This window comes from Trichechus manatus, unplaced genomic scaffold, assembly GCF_000243295.1.
Source record: "Trichechus manatus latirostris isolate Lorelei unplaced genomic scaffold, TriManLat1.0 scaffold00127, whole genome shotgun sequence".
Lineage (NCBI taxonomy): Eukaryota > Metazoa > Chordata > Mammalia > Sirenia > Trichechidae > Trichechus > Trichechus manatus.
Genome location: NW_004444063.1, coordinates 1,099,192 through 1,123,568, shown reverse-complemented (window position 1 = coordinate 1,123,568; position 24,377 = coordinate 1,099,192). Strand labels below are relative to the sequence as shown.

The 24,377-nt window shown below is 40.1% G+C and overlaps 1 protein-coding gene across 2 annotated transcripts in view; it reads right to left on the bottom strand.

Annotated features, from left to right (window-relative positions):
* Positions 1–7,309: 7,309 nt before the first annotated feature.
* Positions 7,310–24,377, bottom strand: part of SPOCK1 (SPARC (osteonectin), cwcv and kazal like domains proteoglycan 1) — a 727,447-nt gene continuing 710,379 nt past the window's right edge. The window contains exons 7-10 of one of the 2 annotated variants that reach the window (XM_004384690.1): positions 19,245–19,466; positions 13,363–13,425; positions 8,464–8,601; positions 7,310–7,925 (exon numbers count right to left, since the gene is read on the bottom strand). In XM_004384690.1, the coding sequence (XP_004384747.1) occupies positions 7,735–7,925; positions 8,464–8,601; positions 13,363–13,425; positions 19,245–19,466 (614 nt within the window). In that variant the 3' untranslated portion in view covers positions 7,310–7,734. The remainder of the gene's footprint in view (positions 7,926–8,463; positions 8,602–13,362; positions 13,426–19,244; positions 19,467–24,377) is intronic. The other variant, XM_012557936.1, reaches the window with a different exon arrangement.

Below are 24,377 nucleotides of genomic sequence, written 5' to 3'. Positions count from 1 at the left end.
TACTGTTACATGAGAAACTATCTGTTCTGTAAGCCTTCACCTGAAGTACAATAAAATATTAAAAAAAAAAAAAAACAAAAAAAACTCAACTTGTGTCCTTGTATTTGCCACCCTTTCTCAGCCTTGCAAATCCTCCCTGTAGAATGTCACCCCTTCTACGAGGTCTTTTTTTTTTTAAAAAAAAGAAACAAAAAACAAAAACTGGTCAGTCTTTGGTCTCATTACCATATTTATTTTCTTCAAAAAAATTTTGTGATAAAATATATATAACAAAACATTTTTCAATTTCAACTGTTTTTATGTGTACAATTCAGTGACATTAATTACATTCAACTTGCCATTTGCTTATGTTCATTATTCATCCAACAGACAGTAACTGGTTATTGACTGTGTGTTGGGTACTGAAGAATAAGAAGGGGCAAGACTGAAGGGCACTGGACATGAGCAGTTAACGTGTGGGGAACAAGTGCTGTGTGGAGGATATACATAGGGTGCTGGAGATGAGAGTTGGATGCCCGGTTCTGTTGGGAGCAATCTAGAAGTCTTCCAAGTAGAAGAATAATTGCGCTGAGCCCCTAGGGTCTTCCAGGCAAAGGAACCATCAGGAGCACAGGTACAGAGGCTTGAGAAGAGCAGAGGTGCCTGGGGTAGGGGTGGGGGGTGGGGAGGAGGAGGAACAATTAGAATTTGAGGAATGCAAAAGCGCAAAGGAATCAGTTACAAAGGAGCCTGTTTGCCAAATAGTTTGGATTTGGTCCTGAAGGTGATGAGAAACTTTGAAATTAAGTGAGGCAGTGATATGATCACGTTTGCCTTTAAGAATAAATTACTCTGGCAGCTGCAGCGTGTAGGATGGATCTGAGCTGGGCAAGGATAAAAGCAGGGAGGGTCCCTAGTTAAGGAATTTACAGGACAGTGGAAAGAGATGATGGCGGTAAGACCCATGGCAGTGGTGGTGGGAGAGAGAGGAAAAAGATATTTAAAAAGAATTAGCAGTGCTTAGTGACTTATTGGAGCCCTGGTGGCGCAGCAGTTAAGAACTCGGCTGCTAACCAAAAGGTTGGCAGTTCAAATCCACCAGCGACTTCTTGGACACTCTACTGGACAGTTCTACTCTGTCCTACAGGGTTGCTATGAGTCGGAATCAAATCGACAGCAATGGACGAGGAGTGACTTATTATAGGTTGGAAGTGGGGTGAGGAAAGATTTGGGGATGATTTCAAGGTTCTGCCTGGAGAAGGAAATATATGACGGGGACATTCCTGGAGTCATAGGCTGCAGGAGGAGCCATTTTGAAGAGAAAGATAATGAATTATTTTTTAATTATTCATTTTTAAATCACAGACTTTATGGTATATTACTTTTGTGATAAAAAATAAAAATATAATTTACAGATGTGACCAATGCCCCATTGTCAACAGTCCCAATCCCAATCTTTCCCTCAGAGGTCACCTTTCCTACCAATTTGGTGTGTGTCCTTTCAGGCCTTGTTCTGTGCTTTTATATACCTACCCCGAGAAAATGGATAGTATTGCTTTTTAGGTATCTAATTTGCAAATGTCACACTCTATGTATTACTTGATTCCCAGCCTCTTCCATATAACCAATATTTTGGAGATTTTCCTTTCTCAGTGCACATAAAGTTACTTCATTATTTCTGACTGTTGCATAGTATTCCAGAGTAGAGACACACCCAACATCTCCATTGATGGATATTAAGTTTTTTTTCTAAATGTCCTGTTCTAACAAACGACGCTGCAATGGATATGCTTTTATGTATCTCTTTGTAAATAAGTGTGATTTTTCTCTACTAGTAGTTACTTAGAAGTGGAATTACTGGGTCGTAGGATGCACACTCTGATTTTGGTAGGGATAGCCAAGCCTCCCTCCACGAGGCTGTTCTGATGGCACAGGGTACAAGGGTGCTCATTTCCCCACACTCTCATCAACACGTGGTATTATCAAGCTTTTTTTATGAGCGAAAACTGACAGATCCTTGTTTTAATTATTTGCGTTTCTCCGATCATAGGTGACATTGGATGTGGTTTCAATGGCCATTTGTGTTTCTTCTGCAAATCTCGTTTTCATCTTTTGCCCATTAACCTGCTGGGCAGTATTTTTCTTACAGATTTGCTGGAGTTTTTTAAAAAATATTTCATGCCCTAATCCTTCATCTATTTTGTGTTGCCAGCATCTTCTTAATCTCTTGTTCATCTTTTGTTTATGATGTGTTATTAATTTTGATGGAGGCAACTTTATCAATCTTTCCCTTTATGGCTCTTGCTTGTTAGGACTTGTTTAAGCCTTGCTGATGCCTAAGGTCTTATTCTATCATTTTGACTTTTGAAAGTTTGAAATTGAGTTGTCAATGGGAAATTCAGGAATTATTTAAACGAGTTGATTGTGGATCAGAAGTTAAAACCTACAGCTGAGATACGGATCGGGGGCTTCTCAGAGTGGCGGAGGTGATTGAACTCAAAGGCATAGATATGAATGTCCATAGAAAGCATGTCAGTTTAAAGAGATGTGGCCCAGGGACACAGATACTTACAGAACTGGTTGAACAAAAGGGTATACAGGAAACCCAAAATGAATGACCAGAGAAGTAGGAAGAAAACCAGGGAATTATGTGTAAAAGGAACCAAGAAAGGCAAGCCTTAACAAGGCTGGAGTGGTCACTGGCATCAACCTATATTGTAACAGTTATGTATATGTCTGTTTTTTTTAGATGATCATATCTTCACAGGCAGGTACCAGGTCTTATTCACCTTTATATTTCTAGAACTGAATATGGTGCCATATGGGCATTCATCCATCCAACATGTATTTATTGAACCTATTAACCTATAAATCTACCTATTCATCTATAAAGGCTTTGTTACAGATTGAATGTGTCACCCAAAAATGTGTATCAACTTAGCTAGGCCATGATTCCCAGTATTGTGCAGTGGTCTACCATTCTGTGATCTGATGAGTCTCCTACGTATTGTAAATCTAACCACTATGATGTTAATGAGGCAGAATTAGAGGCAGTTATGTTAATCAGGCAGGACTCAATCTACAGGATTAGGTTCTATCTTGAGTCAATTTCTTTTGAGATATAAAAGAAAGAAGAGGAACCTCATTACCACCAAGAAAGAAGTGCCAGGAGTGGAAAACATGCTTTGGACCCAGGGTCCCTGTGCTGAGAAGCTGTTAGATCAGGGGGTAAGACTGATGACAAGGACCTTCTTCCAGAGCAGACAGAGGGAGAAAGCCTTCTCCTAGAGCTGGTGCCCTGAGTTCAGACTTCTAGCCTCCTAAACTGTGAGAATATATTTATCGTTGTAAAGCCACCCACTTGTGGTATTTCTGTTATAGCAGCACTATATAACTAAGACAGGCTTATTGAATGAATACATTTTGAAATCTTTCTCTTTCCTTAAATCAACTAATTGAAGTAAATCTTCAAACTGACTAAGAACTTTGAGAAAGTAGTAAGCAAAGAGCTACATAACCAAAACAGGAAGCCAGGTCTCCTCATAGCCAGTTCTTCTACGGTCCTTTTAAATGACAAGGTGGCATTCACAAAGGTATGACTTTAGGAGAAATGTAGGGTTTGACCTGTAAAATCGTGATTTGAGAGGAATTTGGAACATGTCCACAAATGTCAACAACTCTTTAATGTACCCCTTTAACTACCTTGAAGCCTTCATATTGGCCATTATTCTCCTGACATTTTGTGGATATATGAAGCATCTTTCCTTGAATTGTCAATATGTAAATTGTCTGTAAAATCTGGTCCATGGGGTAAGGGAATGGAATTATTCATAAAATAGTTTCTACCTCAGCTTATGGTGAAATTACTCAGGGTATAATTAAGTCATAGACAGATTGGCCCAAATGTGGATAAAGGTGGAAATAATTCCTTTTCCAACTTGGGTGCTTTCTGATGTTTGACAAGTATCTGGTGTGTTAATTCATGAACTAAGGAGAGCCCAGAGTCCCTATGAGGCGAGAAATATTTTTATTGTTTTGTTTTTTTCTGGGAGAACTGGAGAATAACTGGCTGGGGAAGGAAGTAATAAGCATAGTTGAAAAAGTTGAAGGTTTTAAACAGGACAGCAACAGTGGAATCTGATGGGTAAGGAACAGGTTACAAAGCTGGTGTCTGAAAGAGGTAAAAGTAGTCAAAATAGGGGCCAAGTGGAATAGTTCTAGACTGAGTAGGTAGAGGGCATGTACATGCCAGGGTGTGAAAAGAGGCCAGGCCAGGCTGTATGGCCAGCAGGTCAACCTCCCTACCAGATACAGAAGCCCTGACTATGGCCTCTGTTGGCAATCCCTTTTGTCTGCCCATACTCTTCTCCAGTGATGGTGTGTGGACCTGACCTGCTTAGTTCACATGAAACCCAACAAAATACACACACTGAGATGTTGCAGACAAAATTTATTGAGACGGACAGAAATGCACCTACTCAAGACTACAGTTAAGCATTTATTATTAACCAAAGAGTCATGTTCACATTCCAGATAAGTATACATGGAAAAGCATTCAAAATTTACTAGGTTTTCCTACTTCAGTATTTCATCTACAATAGGGTAAACAAACTGACACTCAGGATTTGGTGGGCTGTTGTTAACAATGCTACACATTTGACAGGGACAAACATCAGTGACTTTGAGAAAAAGGTATAAAAAGACCAAAACCACCCACTGTAGAAAGGGCTCTTGGATGTTACTGTACTGTGTGGTCAGGGTAAAAAAAAAATGTGAATGGCATCCTGGGAAGAGCAGAGAGGCAGACCTGGACAGACATGTTTGTTGTTTGTGCTGGGGGTGGGGAAATGGGCATAAAAGAAGGGGAAACTGATACAAAACCTCAAATTCAGCATATTAAGGAATTCCTATACCTAGAATACTTGTTGAAACCAATGGACATTAGTATGCCAGACAACTAACCATGATGGGAGACATTTCTGGGATTTAAGCTGGATGCCACGGAAACAATATTAAATAAAAGAGTCATTCATGAATAAGAATAAAACTATTCACTCAGGAGTTTCCACAAATGAGTTAGTAAGGATTCAACTCAATACCTGTCTCAAACAAGGGATTGGATTATCAGAATACTATTTTTTTTAATCAAGACTTTATGTATACTCAGTCACAGTAACTAAAGGACTCCTCCTAGAAGAGGAAAACAAAAATTCTACTTCTAAGGCTAACTTAAAGTTCAATTTATAGTACTTGTGAAAAGTACTAAAGACCTTGAAAAAAACCTAATGCTGCCATGCCAAAGCGAGGCATGAAAAGTGGTGTTAATGTTGCGCCATTGATTTTGGGCTCCAGTCTCAGGAGGGCTTTTTATTTAATATTTTAATGAATCTAAATATCTTTTTGGAATATCTCTGAAAATGGCATCTCATTACTGGGAATTGTCTACTGAGCACTCTTCTTCATAATTAAGCTAATGCTAAGGATCTGTAAGTGTCATCTTAATTTGACACTTGTCATAAGATAATTAGGCAAATTAAAATCAGTGGTTCACTCTGTTCCTGGAAGTTTCTCTAAGTGAAATCAATTTGTCGATTTTAATTTGTTTTCGTGTGCTTTTTCCAAGCTTGGAGGAGATAGTAACAATGGTTTTCTCTGATGGTCTAAACTGAGTTTAATATGTCTTGAGTTTTTCATATACTCTATTGTCATTTAGCTGCAACCAAGCACCTGTTTTCTAAATTATGATTTCAAAGCTTTGTTCAAGTGAGAAAAAAAAAATTGAAATAGAGGTTGAGATTCCAATACAGAGCTTGTCTATGGTCTCCCTACAGCGAAAGTAAATATACCTAGGATTCTGGTTGTACTTGTGTTTATCATGCCAAAGAGTTAACTCCATCAAATATATTCATTTCTCATCTGAGCCCAACTCTAGAAATAATTGTTTTATCCAGCTAAATGCAAGGGCTGGAAAGTTCCAGTTTGAGGCAGGTTGGTAAGGTACAAATAAATGGTCAATTTGAGGTGGATGGAGTTGGTCAGTTGTTGCTATGATCGTGGTTTGGCTGAATATATTTTTTGCCTGAGTTAATTAATGTGGTCTTCTTGTGGATGGGCTACAGCTAATAGGAAAAGCAAGAGAAAAAAATGTGGGCCAGAGAGTTTTGCTTGGGCTGCTGACTGGAGCATCCAGGTAGGTGGCAACCAGATGGGGCAAGGGCTTAAGGACAGGTACTGAACTGAATGGAGCCACTTTGAAGACTATTCTTTGGTACTTGTATCTGGGCCAGCTTGCTAGGGAGAACAATGCTAAAGAATGCAGAGATGACAACTCTACCGAATTTGAACTCAAACCAAAAATGAGTTGACTCCAGGAAAAGAAATGCAGTAGTGAAGGGCTTTCTTCATTAGTATCATTAGTGTCTACACTTGTAGGCGGAGGGATAGGCAGAAGGAGGACTAGCTCTTAAAAATCCAACTCTAGCCTCCTGTGCTACTAAGAAGTTCTGTCTAGGCCTCTGTCTGGGATTCTTTGCAAACAATGATGGGCGGTAAAAATCTGTACAGCTTTTGTACCTTCATCATGATTTGTGGATAGAAAGGGAACAAAAGCAAAACATTAAGAATCTTAAATTTTATTCTCTTAGGGGAACACTGGGGTACTGTCTTCTCAAGAACAGGGGTATGTGTACATGCCTTAGAAAAAGCCCTTGAGTAGGCAGGGAAGGGAGGAGCCTTTGGCAGACTGCACTGCTGCAGCTGAGAAGGTCTTTGAGCAGAAATGAAAGAGATGGCTTGTGAAGCTGCCCATGTGGGAGTCGCATGGCTTCGCAACAAAAGTGATTTAGGCAGACGAAGCCTTATTCGAATCAAAGAGGCTTCCAGGAACTCTGATGATGCATAGAGAAGAAACCTCCTCAGTCTGCAGGCTACAAGGGCCAACTATTAGTGCAAACGAGGACTTCAACACAAATCTTACTCCAGAAGTTGCAATCCAGGTCTGGACAAGCTAATAAATGTATAACTGTTTTTCAAATAAGTTTTTAATGGATACATCAAGCACTTTTTCTAAGAAGTGTGCATACATGTGTGTGCATGCATACACTCACAGCCGCTTATGTACACACGTACATATTTATGCATGTACAGAGAGAAGCATCCAGACACCATTTTTTAATAAAGAAAATGAATTCCCCAAAGGGACTCTTGACTGAATTAAGGCTGTTGTTTGTGGGAAGCCAGATACAGTTATGTGAAAACGTAATTTTTAATAATAAACACCAGGGGTAGTAGAGGGCAGGGAGGGCAAAGGACAGGTGTGGTGTTTTCCATGACATCTACAGGACACAAGAAAAGCACTTAGACACTGTAAGGCCGGGAACCATGCTGTAATAACCACCAGTGTGGGTGATCAAAAAGGGTTTTTGACGTTTAAGAGGGCGGGGGCTCCCTGCACTGTCAGAATTCCACATAAACCACATGCTTGTTGCATAAATCTCACGGGAGGGAAGGAGACTCTTATTAAGCCAGCCATTCCCATGTCGGAAAAAAACAAAGCACAACACCCTTCCTCCCACACAACGAAATTCAAAATCAGAATGCTCTGGGAACAAGGAGTTGTCTTCCAAACCTTGGGTCGGGTATAGACAGCAACAGTGGAGGAGACCTTGGTGCCTCAGAGTCTTAGATACAAATGCAGGAGGAATAGGAAGTAACTTGCAATTTTGTGCAAAACCCATGTCCTCTTCCTCATGGGGACTACCATATGTACCCGACGTCATCCTCTTTGTCGTCATCCTCATCCTCATCATCCTCTGTCACAGCCCGGGTATGCACCCTAAGCTTCCCTTCTCTGTCCTTTGGTCCGAGCTCCTGCTCATCCTCGAGGTCATCCAGCAGGACCACAGAGCCACCACTGCCAAAATCACCTGACGTCTCCTGCTCCTCTTCTGAAATATGTTAAGAAGGGAGAAAAGATTTGAGGTTAGTTTCTGCTTATATGCCATGACCCATGTCAGGGTTCCTCCCTTGCTGTGACCTAACTGTAGGGTAAAACCATGCAATTTACTTTTTGAATGTAGGAGCATGTCACCTCTGCTGCTTCTAAAATAAACCAGGTGGGGTTAGTCTAAGTGGCACGGACCACAAGCATTGTTTTGATTTGAGCCCTAGAATTCTTGACATGCCTCTACCTTCAGGGAGAGGTTTTATAATCCTAAGCAAAAAACAATGGCAGCAAAAGTTTCTCTTTGCTTGCAACAAGTCCCTGACTGTCAAAAACTGTTGTCCAGCCCAAGGTCGTGGTGAATTCCTGGCATCTGAAAACCTAGATATGCATAATCGCATGTGATTTCAAGATTACTGTGTCTCCCTTACACACTGTAGACCATAGCTATCTCTTAAAATTCTTCTGCAGATTCTTACATGGTAAGGACCCAAGGGTCACTGGGGGTCATTGTGGGGCTGATGTAAGAAGGCCTTACTCACCACAGATCACAGCACCCTGTTTCCTGGAGCCAGCCAACTCGTTCCCGTATTTATCCACACACCAGCATTGCCCTGTGCTGCCGTGGCACTGTGTGGCTTTGTAATAGCCCTCCTCATTACACCGAGGTACAAACGCCCCTGAGGAACAAAAGGGTGAACTTTAACCAGAGAAGCACAGAGACACTTAGGGTTAATGCCCTCTTTTTTTTTTTTTTGTCTGCTTGAACTGTAAATTTCAAGAAGAGGTATCTTAAAGTCTATGATTATGACTGTGGATCTGACAATTCTTCCTTATAATTCTACTAAAAACAAAAACAAAAAAACCCAAACCCACTGCCATTGAGTCAATTCTGAAACACAATTCTATTAAGTTTTGTTTTATTTTAAAACTATGAGTATACCAATTGATAACATAATATGGTTAAAAGGAACATTTCAGCAACATATATCCCTCTTTGTTTTTAGAATTCAGAGCAAAGTATTTGCTTTTGTCAGATATTAATGTGGTTATTAAAAAAGACTTTTTACCATGTTTTAATTTCAACTTCCCATGGAATTGTTTTATGTGTAACTCTTTCTTTAAAATACCAGTCTATAGTCTCAGTCTCATAATAAGTAAGTTTGGTCCATTCACATTTATTGTGATTACAGATATGTTTGATCTTATTCCTGCCCCCTATTTACCATTTTTCCCATTTCCTGATTCCTGTTGAAATAATCAAGTTCTCTTTATTTCATGTTCTTCTTCTCTAGCTTTAAAAAATATATATTGTATTTCTAATCTTCTTGTGTTTACTCTTACATTTTCCAGATAGAAGCGTATTTTTCCTAATAACATCTAAAGTTAATCTATATTTTCATTTCTTCCTGAATAAAATCAGAAATTTAACACAGTTTACTATCTTTTTCTCCTGCCCCCAGTAGTCTGAAATTTTAATTCTAGCTTGCTATAAAAATATTTTTATAGGTCACATTTATTCAGATTTAACAGTAGGTCTTATTTCTTTTTTACCATTGCATCTCAATAAGTCCTTCTGGAGTTATTTTTCTTCTTGTAGAGTAAATCCTTTAGTGATATTTTTAAAAGAATTCTGTGATTAGTGAAGGTCCGTAGGTGGCACAAATGGTTTGTGCTTGACTACTAACCTAAAGGTTGGTGGTTGGAACCCACCCAGTGGTACCACAAAAGAAAGGTCTGGTGATCTCCTTCTGTTAAGACTGCAGCCAAGAGAACCCTACAGAGCAGTTCTATTATGGAACACACGGGGTTCTCATTAGTTGGAATCAATTTGACGGCAATGGATTTGGTTGTTTTTGTTTTTTGGTGGTTAGTAAACTTACTGGATCTTAGATGGTTTTAAAATATCTCTGCTATCACATTTGAATGATCATTGGAATGAGTTTAGAATTTAGATTCAGCACTTTGACAAATTACTACATTCTCTTCTTAAATCAGTGCTACTGATAAATCTGATGATGTTAACATGATTCTAATTCAACAGTAGGTGATTTTTATGATTGTTTTTAGTTCTGGTTTTCCTTAGGGTGTGAGTGTGTGTATGTGTGTGCATGTGCATTTGTGTGTTACTTCATGATTGGGTGTTCATCTTCTGTGGGAGAATTCTCCTGAGTGGGACCTGGGTAGTAACATCTTCAACATCAACTTCAGGGACACAGAGACACCTACTCAGCACTGTGGCTTTCTATTCCTTTATCTTAGTAGACAGTAGTCCCCCCTTGTAGTCCCCTCTTTTCCACGGGGAATATATTCCAAGACCTCCTGTGGATGCTTGAAATGCGGATAGTACCAAACTCTATATATACTATGATTTGTCCTATACATACATACCTATGATAAAGTTTAATTTATAAATTAGGCACAGGAAGAGATTAACACCAATAATAAAATAGAACAATTATAACAATATACTGTAATAAAAGTTATGTGAATGACGGAGCAGGATGGCATGAGATTTCATCATGCTACCTACTCATTTAACATTTTTGAACTGTGGTTGACCTTGGGTAACTGAAACCTCGAAAGCAAAACCACGGATAAGTGGGGAGCTATTGTAGTAGCTCTCTTTTTGTTTGTTTGTTTTAGAGAGTAACTATGTTCTTATTAATTTACTTTTTATTTCATGGCAGCAAAAGTCACTGCATGGAGTAATTTCTCCTAATTTGAACCCTGTCCAGCTGACTCTAGGATCTACTCTCATTCACTCTGCTCACCAGGCTATTCTGAGACACTCTGGTTCCCAGAGATCAAATGAGATCATGAAGAGGTAGGGTGCCTCTGGAGGCCCCTAAACACTGTATCCATCAGTTAGGAAAGCCTGCTGATACCACAATGAGGGGCTCAGTGATGGCACCCACACTCTTACTTAGACTCTCAAGCCAGAGCACATTGCCCCTAGTCTGCAGGGAGCGTAAGGAAGGAAAAGAAAAAATAGTTGCTTTCAGCATCCCAGGGGACCAAGAAACAGAGAAATTTGTGAACAGATTCTCAGTCGAGGTTTGCAAAGGAAGAGAACAAGTAGAGACATGGAGAAACGCTGATCCTCTTCCTGAGTTGCAGTTGGAAAATAGCACTTAATAGACCAAAAAAAGCATATTGGGCTGATCCCCCAGGTTGGCAAGAAGCAGGTGCTGCTCTAAATCTACAATGTAATAGGATTACCACATTTCTAAGTAGGCAGTAATTATAACTGATTATAATTTGTTGCTGCTGGTTTTATTTATTTTTTTTTTAATTTGAATGCCCCTGAATACACGTTTATTATATTAGGAGATTATCCCCATGCAAAAAAAAGAAAAAAAAGTTTGTAACTAAATAAATGACATTTTTATGAGTCAGCCAGAATAATCTTCATATATGAGGATATGTGATAAAGTGGGCTTTAAAACTAGGTGGGATTCATGGTGGAGCAAAGGTAGGCATTTAATTTATGTGAGCTTGGAAAAATGGAAAATGAGACATCTTATCTCAGGCTGTGCACCTTGCAGATGTTTGATTAATTACTAATCACTGAGGCAGAAATAAGATATCCATATCCAATGGAAAACAAAAAAAATAGCATTATACTAGTTTTATAACTGCCTGTGGACCTCAGGAACATCACGTGAATACAAGAAAACATTCCACGTAAAGGAATAAGATCAGTAAGCACAAGTCCTAGCACTGGAAAACTTATGGAAGAAGATTCCAGCCAGTTTGCCTTCGGATCGGAAAGATGTCTTCGTGTCTTTTTACACGGGGAAGGAACTGAGGGCCAGAGAGGTCAAAATCATGACAACTTTGGAGTTACTGGTTCTTTCTGAGTTGAATAGGGGTTATTAAAAGTGCAAAGAATGAAGGGGGCCAGTCAATCAAGTAAATTTAAAAAGCAGAAGGAAGAGGAGAGGGCGTATGCACTTTGATGTTAGCCAAATATCAGAATAGGAGAAATTGCCAGAGTTCACAGCACCTACTTTCAACAAGTCTGCAAGAAAACTTGCCCATTTCCTTCAAGTAAATAGACTTCTGAAATGGCAGGCTGCTTAGGGGATGCACCTTCCTCTGAATGCTAAACAAGAATAATTTTGAGTTATTGTGTTAGTCTTCAGCTCTCTTTGTAAAAAAAAAAAAAAAAAAAAGGCAAGGAAAGCAAGGCAGACTCCTTTCTTCCTCAAAGAAATGAGGTTTACCAGCATCTCAGGCACGGCCTGGTGTAGGAGGAAGGAGGGTTTGGAGGTAAAAGGAAGGCTTTGATGGGTGAGCAGCTGTTATCTTCACCTCTGCCACAGATTCACATGCTTGGGAAAAACACTCACACGACCCACTTGCTTCTGCCTAACATTTGGACAAAGATCAGAGAAATGGGCAGTGTCTAAACAGCCAAAGCACTTTCCTCCAAGGTTTACATGAAAAACAGAGAAATCTAAATAGAACTCTGTCTGATAACATTTTGAAGGGAGTATAGCTCATCTAAGGAGCCCTCGTGGCATAGTACTTAAAGAGCTCGACTGCGAACCAGAAGGTTGGCAGTTCAAATCCACTAGCCGATCTGTGTGAGAAAGATGTGGCAGTCTGCTTCTGTAAAGATTTACAGCCTTGGAAACCCTATAAAGCAGTTTTACTCTGACCTATAGGGTCGCTATGAGTCAGAATCGACGGCAGTGGGTTTGGCTTGGGTTATAGCTCATCTTCCTCCTTGGATGGACAAACTGATCTGAGAAATACAGGAAATGCTATCATTTATGTTGTTCTTGTTAGCTGCCATCAGGTCGGTCCCTGATTCATGGTGACCCCATGCACAATGGAAAAAACTGGTGCCCGATCCGGTACCATCTCCGTGATCGGTTGTAGATCTGACTGTTGTGATCCAGAGGGTTTTTGTTGGCTGATTTGCTGAAGTAGATCACCAGGCCTTTCTTCCTAGTCCATCTTAGTCTGGAAGCTCCACTGAAACCTGCTCAGCATCATAGGATTGGCCAGGAATCATTTACAGACTTTATAATTTTAGAGGTGAGAAGGATACTTGAGAATTCTATTCAACGGCCTTACTTCAAAGAAGAGAAAGCCAAGGTTCATTGCAGCCTAAGGTCACGGAGTAATTAGCAATTGAGATGGTGCTCATTCTAACCCTGCTGGCCTGCCCACTAGTCCTGAGCTGCCTCCTGACCTCTCTTCCTTATGTTGGAGCAGGCAGCATTTCCCGGCCAGCTAACCAATCCCGTTTATGTCCAGCTGACTGTGGCATATTTCCAGCTGCCTGGAAGAGCCCTGCCCGGGTAGAACAAGGCATTTCTTTCACAAAACACTGGTCCCTAATTGAATAACCATTGCTCTACTCAACATTACAAGAGACATGGATGGTTTAATAGTTGTTTAAACGAGCGGCAAGAAATTGTACTTACCCAACAGGCTTTTCCCCTTGCTAAGCTTCTGAATCCTGTTCATTTCATTCTGGCAAGGGAGACCTAAAAAATAATTTATGAAAGTCAGTTTCCAGATGGTGTGGGATATAATCTCTAATGATCGGCTTCACTCTTGACGTGAAATGTAGACAACGACACACCTGGGAGTGGAATTACTCCATATGCTGTTACTATGCAGGAAAACAAATTTAGGCCATTACTGTTACTAATTAAAAAAACAAAAACCTCATACCACAGGGTACTTCAAATAGTACTTGGGGGCTACTTCCATTGTACGGGAATTTTTCCTCCTACCAACAACTTAAGCAAATAGCAAATACAAGTGTCTGATAGGTGATTTGCTAATAGACTTCTTCCTTTATATCAGGAAGTAAATTATGAGCTAAGGCTTCTCTGAGTTGAGAATTGGGGTCAAGGTTTAGTAGGTTAGTGTTCTAAATCCAAAGACCAGACCAACTAACCAGAAGGCGACAGATGCTGACTCTATCCCAGGTCTCGCTGCAGGGGAGAAAGAGGATCAGAATGCTACTTCAGACCTCACAGCTCACTACCCCAAGAAAGTAAAACTGAGGCCTCGAAGGACAACTATTAAGATAGAGAAGAGACCCAGAGAGGCAGCAAGCGCAGTGGTTAAGAGCGGGACCTTAAATCTCAACTCTGCCACCTACTAGCTGAGTACTTTGGGCAAGCATTTTCACCCCTCTCAGCCGCTGAGCCCTCAGTTGTAAAATGTATGTTGTATGATCTGCATGTTGTAGGAACCAGCATGAAACAGCTACACCTCAAAGGAAAGACCTGTTGACATGGAGTGGATTCCGACTCATAGCGACCCTATAGGACAGAGTAGAACTGCCCCATAGGGTTTCCAAGAAGCGGCTTGTGGATTTGAACTGCTGACCTTTTGGTTTGCAGCTGAGCTCTTAACCACTACACCACCAGGGCTCCCAAAGGAAGGACAGATGCAGTGAAAGCCGCGTGACTAAGTGGGATGTGTGAAAGCGTGTGGTACCCTTTGCCCCCACCCCCCGAGAAGAACTTACTTCCATTTTCAAGCAAAAAGAAATTCTTTAGAGTTTTATCACAATTTGCCTTAGCAGATCTTGTGGCTCCAGAAGGTTCTGCTGTTTGCTCACTGTCCTCCAGCTATTGGAAAAATGTTCTGATTCTCAGGGCTTTTACCTTCAGTTCACACTGCCTCCTTCTACAGCCTCCTCCTCCCCCCACCTCCACCCATCTAAGCACCTATTTACATCCATTGCTCTATGGATTTCACAGTGCCACCTGGTTTTGCTGCTTGTTCCCTGAGAGAGACTGGTTGTGAAAGGCATTTTCTTAACTTCTGATTTTAAGATGCTTTCAGAGTAAAGGGGAAAGATATCAGTGGAAAATAACAAAGAAAAGGAGAAACAAACTCTATCTTGATGACTAAAGGTAGCATTTATTATTATAACTAACATTTATTGATCTCTTAGAAGTATCAAGCAATGTTCTAAAACTTTATGTCTTAATTCATTTAATCTTTGCAACAATCATATAAGGTAGGTACCAACATTATCCCTATTTTTTAAATGAAAATCTCATCTTTGTAACTATGCAGAAAGATAGAAGCTATAGGCATTTAGAAGATTGTTCAGTGCTGAAGAGAAGGAAAATCAAAAGCGTTCCTGCAAACACTGTTATCAGACACTTTTACTATGAGGCACACTGACTTCCTGCTAACTGTAACTACTGACCCTTCCCTAAAACTATTCTACGGCAAGTAAAAACACTCTACTTATTGAAAGATAAAGAAAATGAATCAGACAGGAATCCACTCAAAAATGCTGTCAAAAAAACAAAGGAAAGAATAACACAAACTCCAGATGAAGAATTCATATAAAAAAAATTTGCTGCTGAATTTTGTAGATGAAAATAATTACCAAAGATTTCTCTAAGAAATCCTAGAATATAATGAAAAATAGAGTCTGTAAAGACTAGAGTTCAAGGCAGAGATACAAAGGCTCAAGGATAAAAATAATACAGAAAGGGGAAAATGAGTAATTAAAGAAATAAAGGCCATACCCATATGAAATACACGTTATTCACGCTCCTGAGAAGAGACTAATCAAATGGAAGAAAAAAGTTTTCAAAGACATAGTTAATTTAAGAAAAGTTCCTGAAAATTATAATTAAAATTAAAAAACAAAAGATTTCATTCTAAAGCTCAAAAGAGTACAACATGCCTCAGGGAAAAGTGATACAGACTGAACAAAACTGAGACATGTCCTAGTAAATTAATGTCCTTGAAAAGCAAAGAAAGAATCCTTTGTTTTCTGGGTGAAATGATTACATCACCAATAATGGGGAAGAAAAACCAAACAAACATATAAACATTAGAATGGTTTCACATTTTTCTATAGCTCCATCCAGTGCTAGGAAAATAATGTTTAAAAAAATTATCAGAAAAAAAACAGAACTGACTTCTTGGATGTTTACACTTAACAACACTGTTGTTCAGGAATAAAAGAAACAAATATTTTTAAACATTCAAGGACTAATTCAAGGACTATAATTCCCAAGAGAATTTTTGAAAACACTTCTGAAGGTCAAACTTAGCAGTAAAACTAAAGAAAAATATCAAAACCAGTTAACAAATAATCCTACCACACGAAAAGTTTAAAAGTGTTCTCTTAACTCGTTCTTGAGTCAAAAAGGCACTCAGAGCCTTAATTACACAATATACACGTTAACCATAATAAGAATAACAGATACCAATCTCTATGGCCTACAGTTAACGGACTGCCTCAGAGAAAATTTTAGCCTGAGATACATTAATAAACAGGAAATACTAAGCATGACATTATCACCCTCCTCACATTTTTAGATACAATAACAATACAACGAATTAAAGACAGGTGGAAGTAAGACAGAAATCCCAAGACTGGTGCTGAGCTGGGGAGGGTGGTGGTGGTGATCTAATAAAAAAGTAAAGGAGCTAACTAACCTCATAAAAAAATAAGTAAATAAAATGAGAAAAGAGAGAGAAAAAACAAACATTTACTTTGCTCAACTCATCCCAGGGGCCAAGCCATGCCAGGGGATTGGGGGCGGGGGGCGGTCCTGACAGCCCCAGCAGTTGCTGCAAGGGCAGTCTAGCCAGAGACATCCCATGTGGCCAGGCCACCAACTCTGACTCAGGGTACTGGCACTGCACCCTAGGGGAAGCGTTGTTGTTGCTGGGTGGCACTGAGTTGATTTTGACTCATAGCAACCCCATGTGACAGAAGACAACTGCTCTATAGGGTTTCCTAGGCTATCATCTTTACAGAACCAGATCACCAGGTCTTTCTCCCATGGAGCTGCTGGGTGGATTTGAACTACCAACCTTTAGGGTAGCAGCCAAGCACTTAACCATTGTGCTACCAGGGCTCCTTAGGGGAAGCATTAGCACTTAGGTTTTGCCTCACTCAAGCTCTAAGGGACTCAGGCTAAGGTCATAGACCTCAAGCCTAAAATTATTGTTATGCTCAATGCTGAATCACTACAAGCATTTCTATTAAAATAAAAACCATGGCTATTGTTTAACATTGTTTGGAGGTACTAGCTGATTTAATTAGAAAAGAGAAAGAAATGAGGTATAAAAATTGAAACGGATGAGAAAAAAATGAACACTATTTGCAGATGATATGATTGCATGCCTGAAAAATCCAAGCAAATCAACCAGAATAACTATTATAATCAAGAGGAGAACTTAGTAAGGTGGTTGGGTACAAAATTAACATTGGAACAACCACCAGTGAGGACATATAATGGAAAAAATCTATAGCATTTATAGTGGCAACAACAATAAACAGGAGCAAAGTACAATATCTGTGAGAACAAAACTTTAAAATATAACTGACTGGTAACTGATGTAGCTGTTGTCCTGTTCCAGGATAAAAAGATTCAATCTTATACAGCCACCAATTCTCCCTGGATTAATCTGTTCTTGCCTAATTCTAATGAAATAGCAATCAGATTTTTTTTTTTTAATTGGATAAATGGATTCTGAAGTTCCAAGGGGAAAAGAAACATGTAAGAATATGCAGGAAAATGCTTGTAAAAGAGAAGTAATGGAAGGAGATGGTAGCCCTACCAGATATTAAAATATATTGCAAAACAACTGTAATTTAAACAGTTTGGAACTGGTTTATGAATAGTTACATAAATAGGACAAAGGATTTGGGATTAGACATTAGCACATATAGGGGTTTTATATATAATAAAGGAAGCATTTCAAATCAGAGGGAGAAAAATAGGTTAGCCAATAAATAACAGAGGGCAACTGGAAACCATCTGGGGGTTAGGGGCAGAAACCCTACCATATGCCAAAATAAAATCCGGAGTGATACAAGATTTAAATAAACAAAGGTGCTAAAAAAAAAAAAAGGGAATTATTTTACTATCTTAAAGTGGGAAATACCTTTAGAAGTTTAGTATAAGTTTCATGGCTTCTAAGAAGCCACAAAATAAAAGACTGAGAAATATAACTATCTTAAAATTTCAAATTTCTCTCTAGCAAAATTGCAAAGACAAAGTCCAAGTTGGGAAATAAATGTTTGCAACCCTTATCACTGGAAAAGTCGCAAATCCTTAATGTAGAGAAAGTTCTTAAAAAATAAAAAGCACAACAACAACCCAAGAGCCTAACAGAGTATGTACAAAGAAAATATAGACATTTCAAGGAAAAGGAAAGTCAAGAGTGCTCAAACACATACAAAGTGCTCAGCCTAACTCCGAAGAAGAAAAGTGAAATGATGCCTCTACGGGGATATAATTTCTTGCCCCTGTGCCCCTCTTGACAGTGATCACAAAGTCTGGCAATGCCATGGAGAAGTAGATACTTATACATTTTTGGTGAGAGTATAAATTGGTAATTGGCACAACCTCTTTGAAGGTCAAATTGGCAAAACTGCTTAGATTTTAAAATGGACACTCCCTTTTGGCCTGTAATTCTGCTTCTAGGAATGTATTTTATAATCCTATATACTTACACACATGTACTTACTTTTCACTGAATGCCCTTTTCAAATGCCTAAAAGTTTTCCTGTGTGCATGTTTTATTTGTACATACATGCATGCATGCACACATACATACATATACACTTTAAGTGCTTTAATGTAGGCAGCTATCCTTTTATTCCTGGAGGTGGCTTCTGACAGCCATGTTTGCAGTATGTTACCCTGGATACCTGATCCAGGCTGGACCAGATTTTTCTGGGGCTTGGGATTGGATTTAGATGTAAGCCAGTCTGTGCTGGTCCTATGAATTGTGGACCACCACACTTAGGCACACACCCAGGAAGCTGAGGCAGGGGGAAGTAAAGCCAGACTATGCTGCCCACAGGGAGAGTCAGAGCACCAGCCTCTAGGCCCTAGTCTGAATCCCCCCTGCAGGCTGCTCCTCCTATCTGACTTTGAGTTACATGAGATAGCTCTGTATCTTTTCTATATACTGCCCAAATCTTGCCTCTTTGCTTCTTAAATTACCTTGAGTTTATCACCAAAATATCCTTGTCTAAGACACTCAGAATAAATTCATACTTATCGTAGAGAAGCTGACAAGTGGCCTTCTCTAAGGAGAACAAGCAGAGTATAAGTTGGTAATTGTGATAATGGTAATTGTGATACTTTTATATTTGTACAGTATTTTTCATATTGAGACTCTCACAATAGGAGAAACGAGCCTTTGGATTTGCCATTAAATAGGATGAATTCTTTATTTTCTAGATGTGTCTTTCTGTCTGCTGATGTCTAGCTGCCTCCCAAGTGTGTGATATGTGGTCCTCCCTTGCCCCAGCATGGCTGTCCTAGGATCTGGACAGCATCCCCATCCGCCTTACCACCAGGCTTCTGGAAGCAGTAGCACCACTCATTGTTAGAAAGCTTGCCATCCTTGAAGGAGTCACAGGAGTTGAAGAGAGGCTTGATGCAGGGCTCGTACTTATCCAGGTAGATGGCATTGATCTCAGAGTGGTCAAGCAGGAGGTCATAGTTCATGTCCAGCTTGTTGAACATCCAGCCAAGGGAGTCCTTGCAGATGGGCAGGATGCTGGTGTCAAACCCTGCAGAGGGAATGGCACATCTTAGACACCACCAAGCTGGCCTTCCCCACCTTTCCCAACTCCCCAGATTTTTGCTCCAAGAGAAGACCCAGAGTCCCATTTCTCTCCCAGGACACAGTCTCAGGGGCACTCTACTGGAATACTGCAGCCTTGTGTTATAGGCTGTTTTGTTTTTTAAGTGAAACAATTTAAAATGCACTGGAACAGAAGTCAGAATTTAGGAAAATACATTCCACAGGGAACAAGTCCCCAGTGCTAATTTATCTGTAATGTAAATATGGATTTTCATTTACTAGACTTGCTTAAAACAAGGTGTGTCTGAAAGGAAGAATACAAACAAGGTGAGTAAGGGGAATAACTTATAATACTGAAATCTATGCCTTCACATTTAGGGAAAAAAAAAACTTGTTTGAAAAACAAAAGAAAATATAAAAATATGGCAATAAAATAAAACTACATAGCATCATCCAGCAGTACTGATTATATATATCCCAAACGATTGTTAAATCCAAGCAGTCTGAACATTAATGGCAAAACTAGTCAGGTACCTGCCTCTGTTCCCCATTCTTCTTTTGTGAAATCCCCTAAAGAGATACATGATATGGAATCTGAATCAACTCAGACAATAATTTCTTTCTTATTTCCCTGGGGAGAGGGGGTAGTTTTCTTAAAGAATTATTTGGTTCAACAATGGAAACCATTTGCACTTGAAGTATAATGCTTCACTTACTACTCTGGATTCTGAATCTACTTGCAGGCAAACCCCCGGGAAGACATGGCCCAAATCTAAAACTCTCCTTTCTTTCAGAATCAAAGGTGCTATACAATCCAAAATTATTCCCTAAACTGGATTTCTAGGACTGGTTTTATTTTCCGGGAATGACCATGATAAAAGGTAACTTTTATGCTACATGTGTTGCAATCTATGAGGCGCTCTTCCAAGCACTTTATAAATTAATTATCTCATTGAATCCCTGCAACAACCTACGCAATGGTACCATGTCATCTCCACTTTCCAGATGAAAAAATAAGGCTTGAGGCTTAGGTTACTTACTCCAGGTCATACAGTTATGGAGCTGGGATTCAAACCCAGGCAGCCCAATCCTGAGTCTACATTTTCAATTCCTCCTCTACCAGAGCTGCCTTCAGCCATGCATGATCTTCCCTCCTTGAGCATGCAGTTTACTAGGGTGCCATGTTTGGGGATGGGCACTGCAGGGGTCAGGGCAGAGCCACAGTGACTGCTATCTAGGGCCATGATGGGGCCATTTGAGTGACTGCCCATCTGATTAGCCACACCTGATCCCATGGCTCAGTCATCAAGTTTGTGTGTGTCATGCCAGGAACTCCTGCTTAGTCAGCAGGATATGAGATATAGCAATGTGTGCCCACCCTTTTTAAAGCAGTGTCTTCACAGAAAGGTCTTAACTGTCCAGAAGCCAGTAAAATAAGTTCAGCACCTCCTCCTCTGAGGAACTCCTTGCTTCCCCTATTGTCACTGCCTGTCCTGTTCCCTTCAGGAACCTCAGTCAGTACAGGTACATGCTGTTGTTGTTAGCTGCGTCAAGTCAGCTCCAGATTCATGACTCACAATGGAAGAATATGCTGCCCAGGCCTGTGCCATCTCCATGATCAGATGCAGATTGGACCACTGTGATTCATAGGGTTTCACTGGCTTATTTTCAGAAGTAGATTGCCATGCCTTTCTTCCTAGTCTATTTTAGTCTAGAAGCTCCACTGAAACCTGTTCAGCAACATAGCAACACACAAGCCTCCACTGACAGGTGGTGGCTGCACAAGAGGTGCGTTGGCTGGGAATCAAACCTGAGTCTCCTACCGGAAAGGTGAGAGAATTCTACCACTGAACCACCAATACCTCACAATAGTATATAAAACCCATCGCCATCAAGCCAATTCTGAATCATAGTGACCCTATAGGGTTTCCAAGGCTGTAATTCTTTATGGAAGCAGATTGCTACATCTTTCTCCCTGGGAGCAGCTGGTAGGTTTGAACCACTAACCTTCTGGTTAGCAGCCGAGTGCTTAACCACTGTGCCATGAGGGTTCCTACACTTCTTGTTGTTACGTGCCATCAAGTTGGTTCCAACTCATAGTAACCCTATGTACAACAGAATTAAATACTGCCCAGTCCTGCACCATCCTCACAATCGTTGTTATGCTTGAGCCCATTGTTGCAGCTACTGTGTCAATCCATCTCACTGAGAATCATCCTCTTTTTTGCTGAACCTCTACTTGACCAAGTATGATGTCCTCCAGGGACTGATCCCTCCTGATAACACGTCCCAAGTATGTGAGACACAGTCTTGCCATCCTTGCTTCTAAGGGGCATTCTGGCTGTACTTCTTCCAAGACAGATTTGTTCGTTCTTTTGGCAGTCCATGGTATATTCAATATTCTTCACCAATACCACAATTTAAAGGTGTCAATTCTTTTTCAGTTTTCCTTATTCATTATCCATCTTTTGCATGCATATAAGGCAACTGAAAATACCATGGCTTGGGTCAGGCGCACCTTAATCGTCAAGGTGACAACTTTGCTTTTTAACACTTTAAAGAGATCTTTTTCAGAAGATTTGCCCAATGCAATGCGTCTTGATTTCTTGACTACTGCTTCCATGGGTGTTGACTGTGGGTCCAAGTAAAATGATGGTATATAGCAAATGTTTAATAAAAATATTTGTTCAGAAAAGTTTTCTAGCTGTGTGGCAAGGCTTACTCCTTTAAACATAAAATCTTTCGATTTTTTAAAATATATTCATTTTGATAGAAATCTAGGATATCTAAGAAAATACCCCCTTTCAAGAAGAGAGACTATGAAGCATAATGTGACCTCTTCTTTGACTAATGTCATGGCTATGAAGGATCTCTCTGATGATGATGTCTTCAGGGACTATTGAGTTAGGGAAGATAATGTACTCTGACACTAAATGGTTCTTTACTTTTGTAGAGAATATTTTACATAATATGAATTAATTTTGTAGAATATTGACATTTTAATACATAGGAAAGAGGAGTTTACTGCTGACTGATCACAAAAAAGAAGTGTCAAGCTAGTTGGGCAGCAGTAAAAAAGGTCAATTCTCCTCTCCTCCAAAAAAAAGATTCTAAAAAAGAGGCTCCTGCCTCTGTCATCTGTGGCTACCAGGGCTCAGGGGGAAGTAGACTTGGCCCCAGGCATGCAGGACTTCCAAGGTTCCATAGATGCCCCTTCAGAACACCTCAACTGACTAAAAAGTCTCTCCTTCCATGGCCTGGAGGCTAACCAAGAGTCATTCCTTGACCTTTCCTTCACTCCAACTGCTTCAGGTCATCAAACCTAAATGCCTCTTTGGGGACACAGTTTGCTTCTGGCCAAGGGCAGGTCTTCCACAGACTCCCTGCTGTCTGCAGAAGGAGCCTCTCAGGACGGGAGGCTGCAAGGAGCAACTCTCCTCACATCAATCTGCACTTTGTTGAAAGGTTGTTCCAAAAATCCAAGAGCCTGGCTGCCCCTGGAGGGTCTCAGGGAAAAGTTTCTTTAGACCACCTGTGAATTAACTCTACAAACTCCCAGGGAGGCCTCTGGCAGGAGTGGAAAAAAAAACCATCTTGCTTCACCATTCCCATAGATGCCAACCTCCAAGGACCACTCTTTGGATGCTTAGATTCTGGAAGTAAACATTATCTTCCCTTAAAGTAACAGATTCCAACTCAGGATGGGTCCTCATATTTGCACTTTAGTGGAGTATCCCCATACCATTAACTTAAAGGTGGTTAAGGGGAGGCTAACTATACCATACTAAGATGGACTAGGAAGAAAGGCCTGGTGATTTACTTCTGAAAGCCAGCTAATGAAAACCTTATGGATCACACAGTCTGATCTGCAAACAATCACGGGGATGGCGCAGGACTCGGCAGCATTTTGTTTCGTCGTGCATGTTGAGGTCGCGTGAGACAGGGGCTGATTCAATGGCAGCTAACAGCAACAACAATCATACCATACCATATACCACCATCCACCACTGGTAGCTCTAGATGTATGGGCAGCAAAGAATAACCAAAGACTAGGAGACAATTTTTATTTTGGCTGAAAACCAGATGCTAGTTAAACTCTGGATCCAAACAGTTGCCAGTTTAATTTCTTACCTACCTCGTTCAATCCAAGAGCATTCCTCTCAGAAATTCTATTTAAACAAATAACAATACCTTAGTGTAGGGGTCAGGAATGGGTACAAATATACTGTATGTTTTTTACAACAACAACGTATTTTTATATTTTGGCTACATACAAAAGGCTATAGCACCAAACAAGACATTCATGCAGCCAACAGACACATGAGGAAATGCTCGTGATCACTAGCCATCAGAGAAATGCAAATTAAAACCACAATGAGATACCATCTCACCCTGGCATTACTGGCACGAATCAAAAACACTGGAAATAAAAAATGTTGGAGATGCTGCAGGGAGATAGGAACTCTTATGCACTGCTGGTGGGAATGCAAATTGATACGACCATTTTGGAAAATGATATGGTGCTTCCTTAGAAAGCTAGAAATAGAAATACCATAGGATCCAGCAATCTCACTCCTAGGAATATATCCCAGAGAAATAAGAGCTGTCACATGAATAGTCATATGCACACCTATGTTCATGGCAGCATTGTTCACAATAGCAAAAAGATGGAAACAACCTAGATGCCCATCGACCGATGAATGGATAAACAAACTATGGTACATACACACAATGGAGTATTATGCAACGATAAAGAACAATGATGAATCTGTGAAGCATCTCATAACCTGGATGCAACTGGAGGGCATTATGCTGAGTAAAGTAAGTCAATCACAAAAGGACAAATACTGTATGAGACCTCTACTGTAAAAACTCAAGAAAAAGTTTACACACAAAA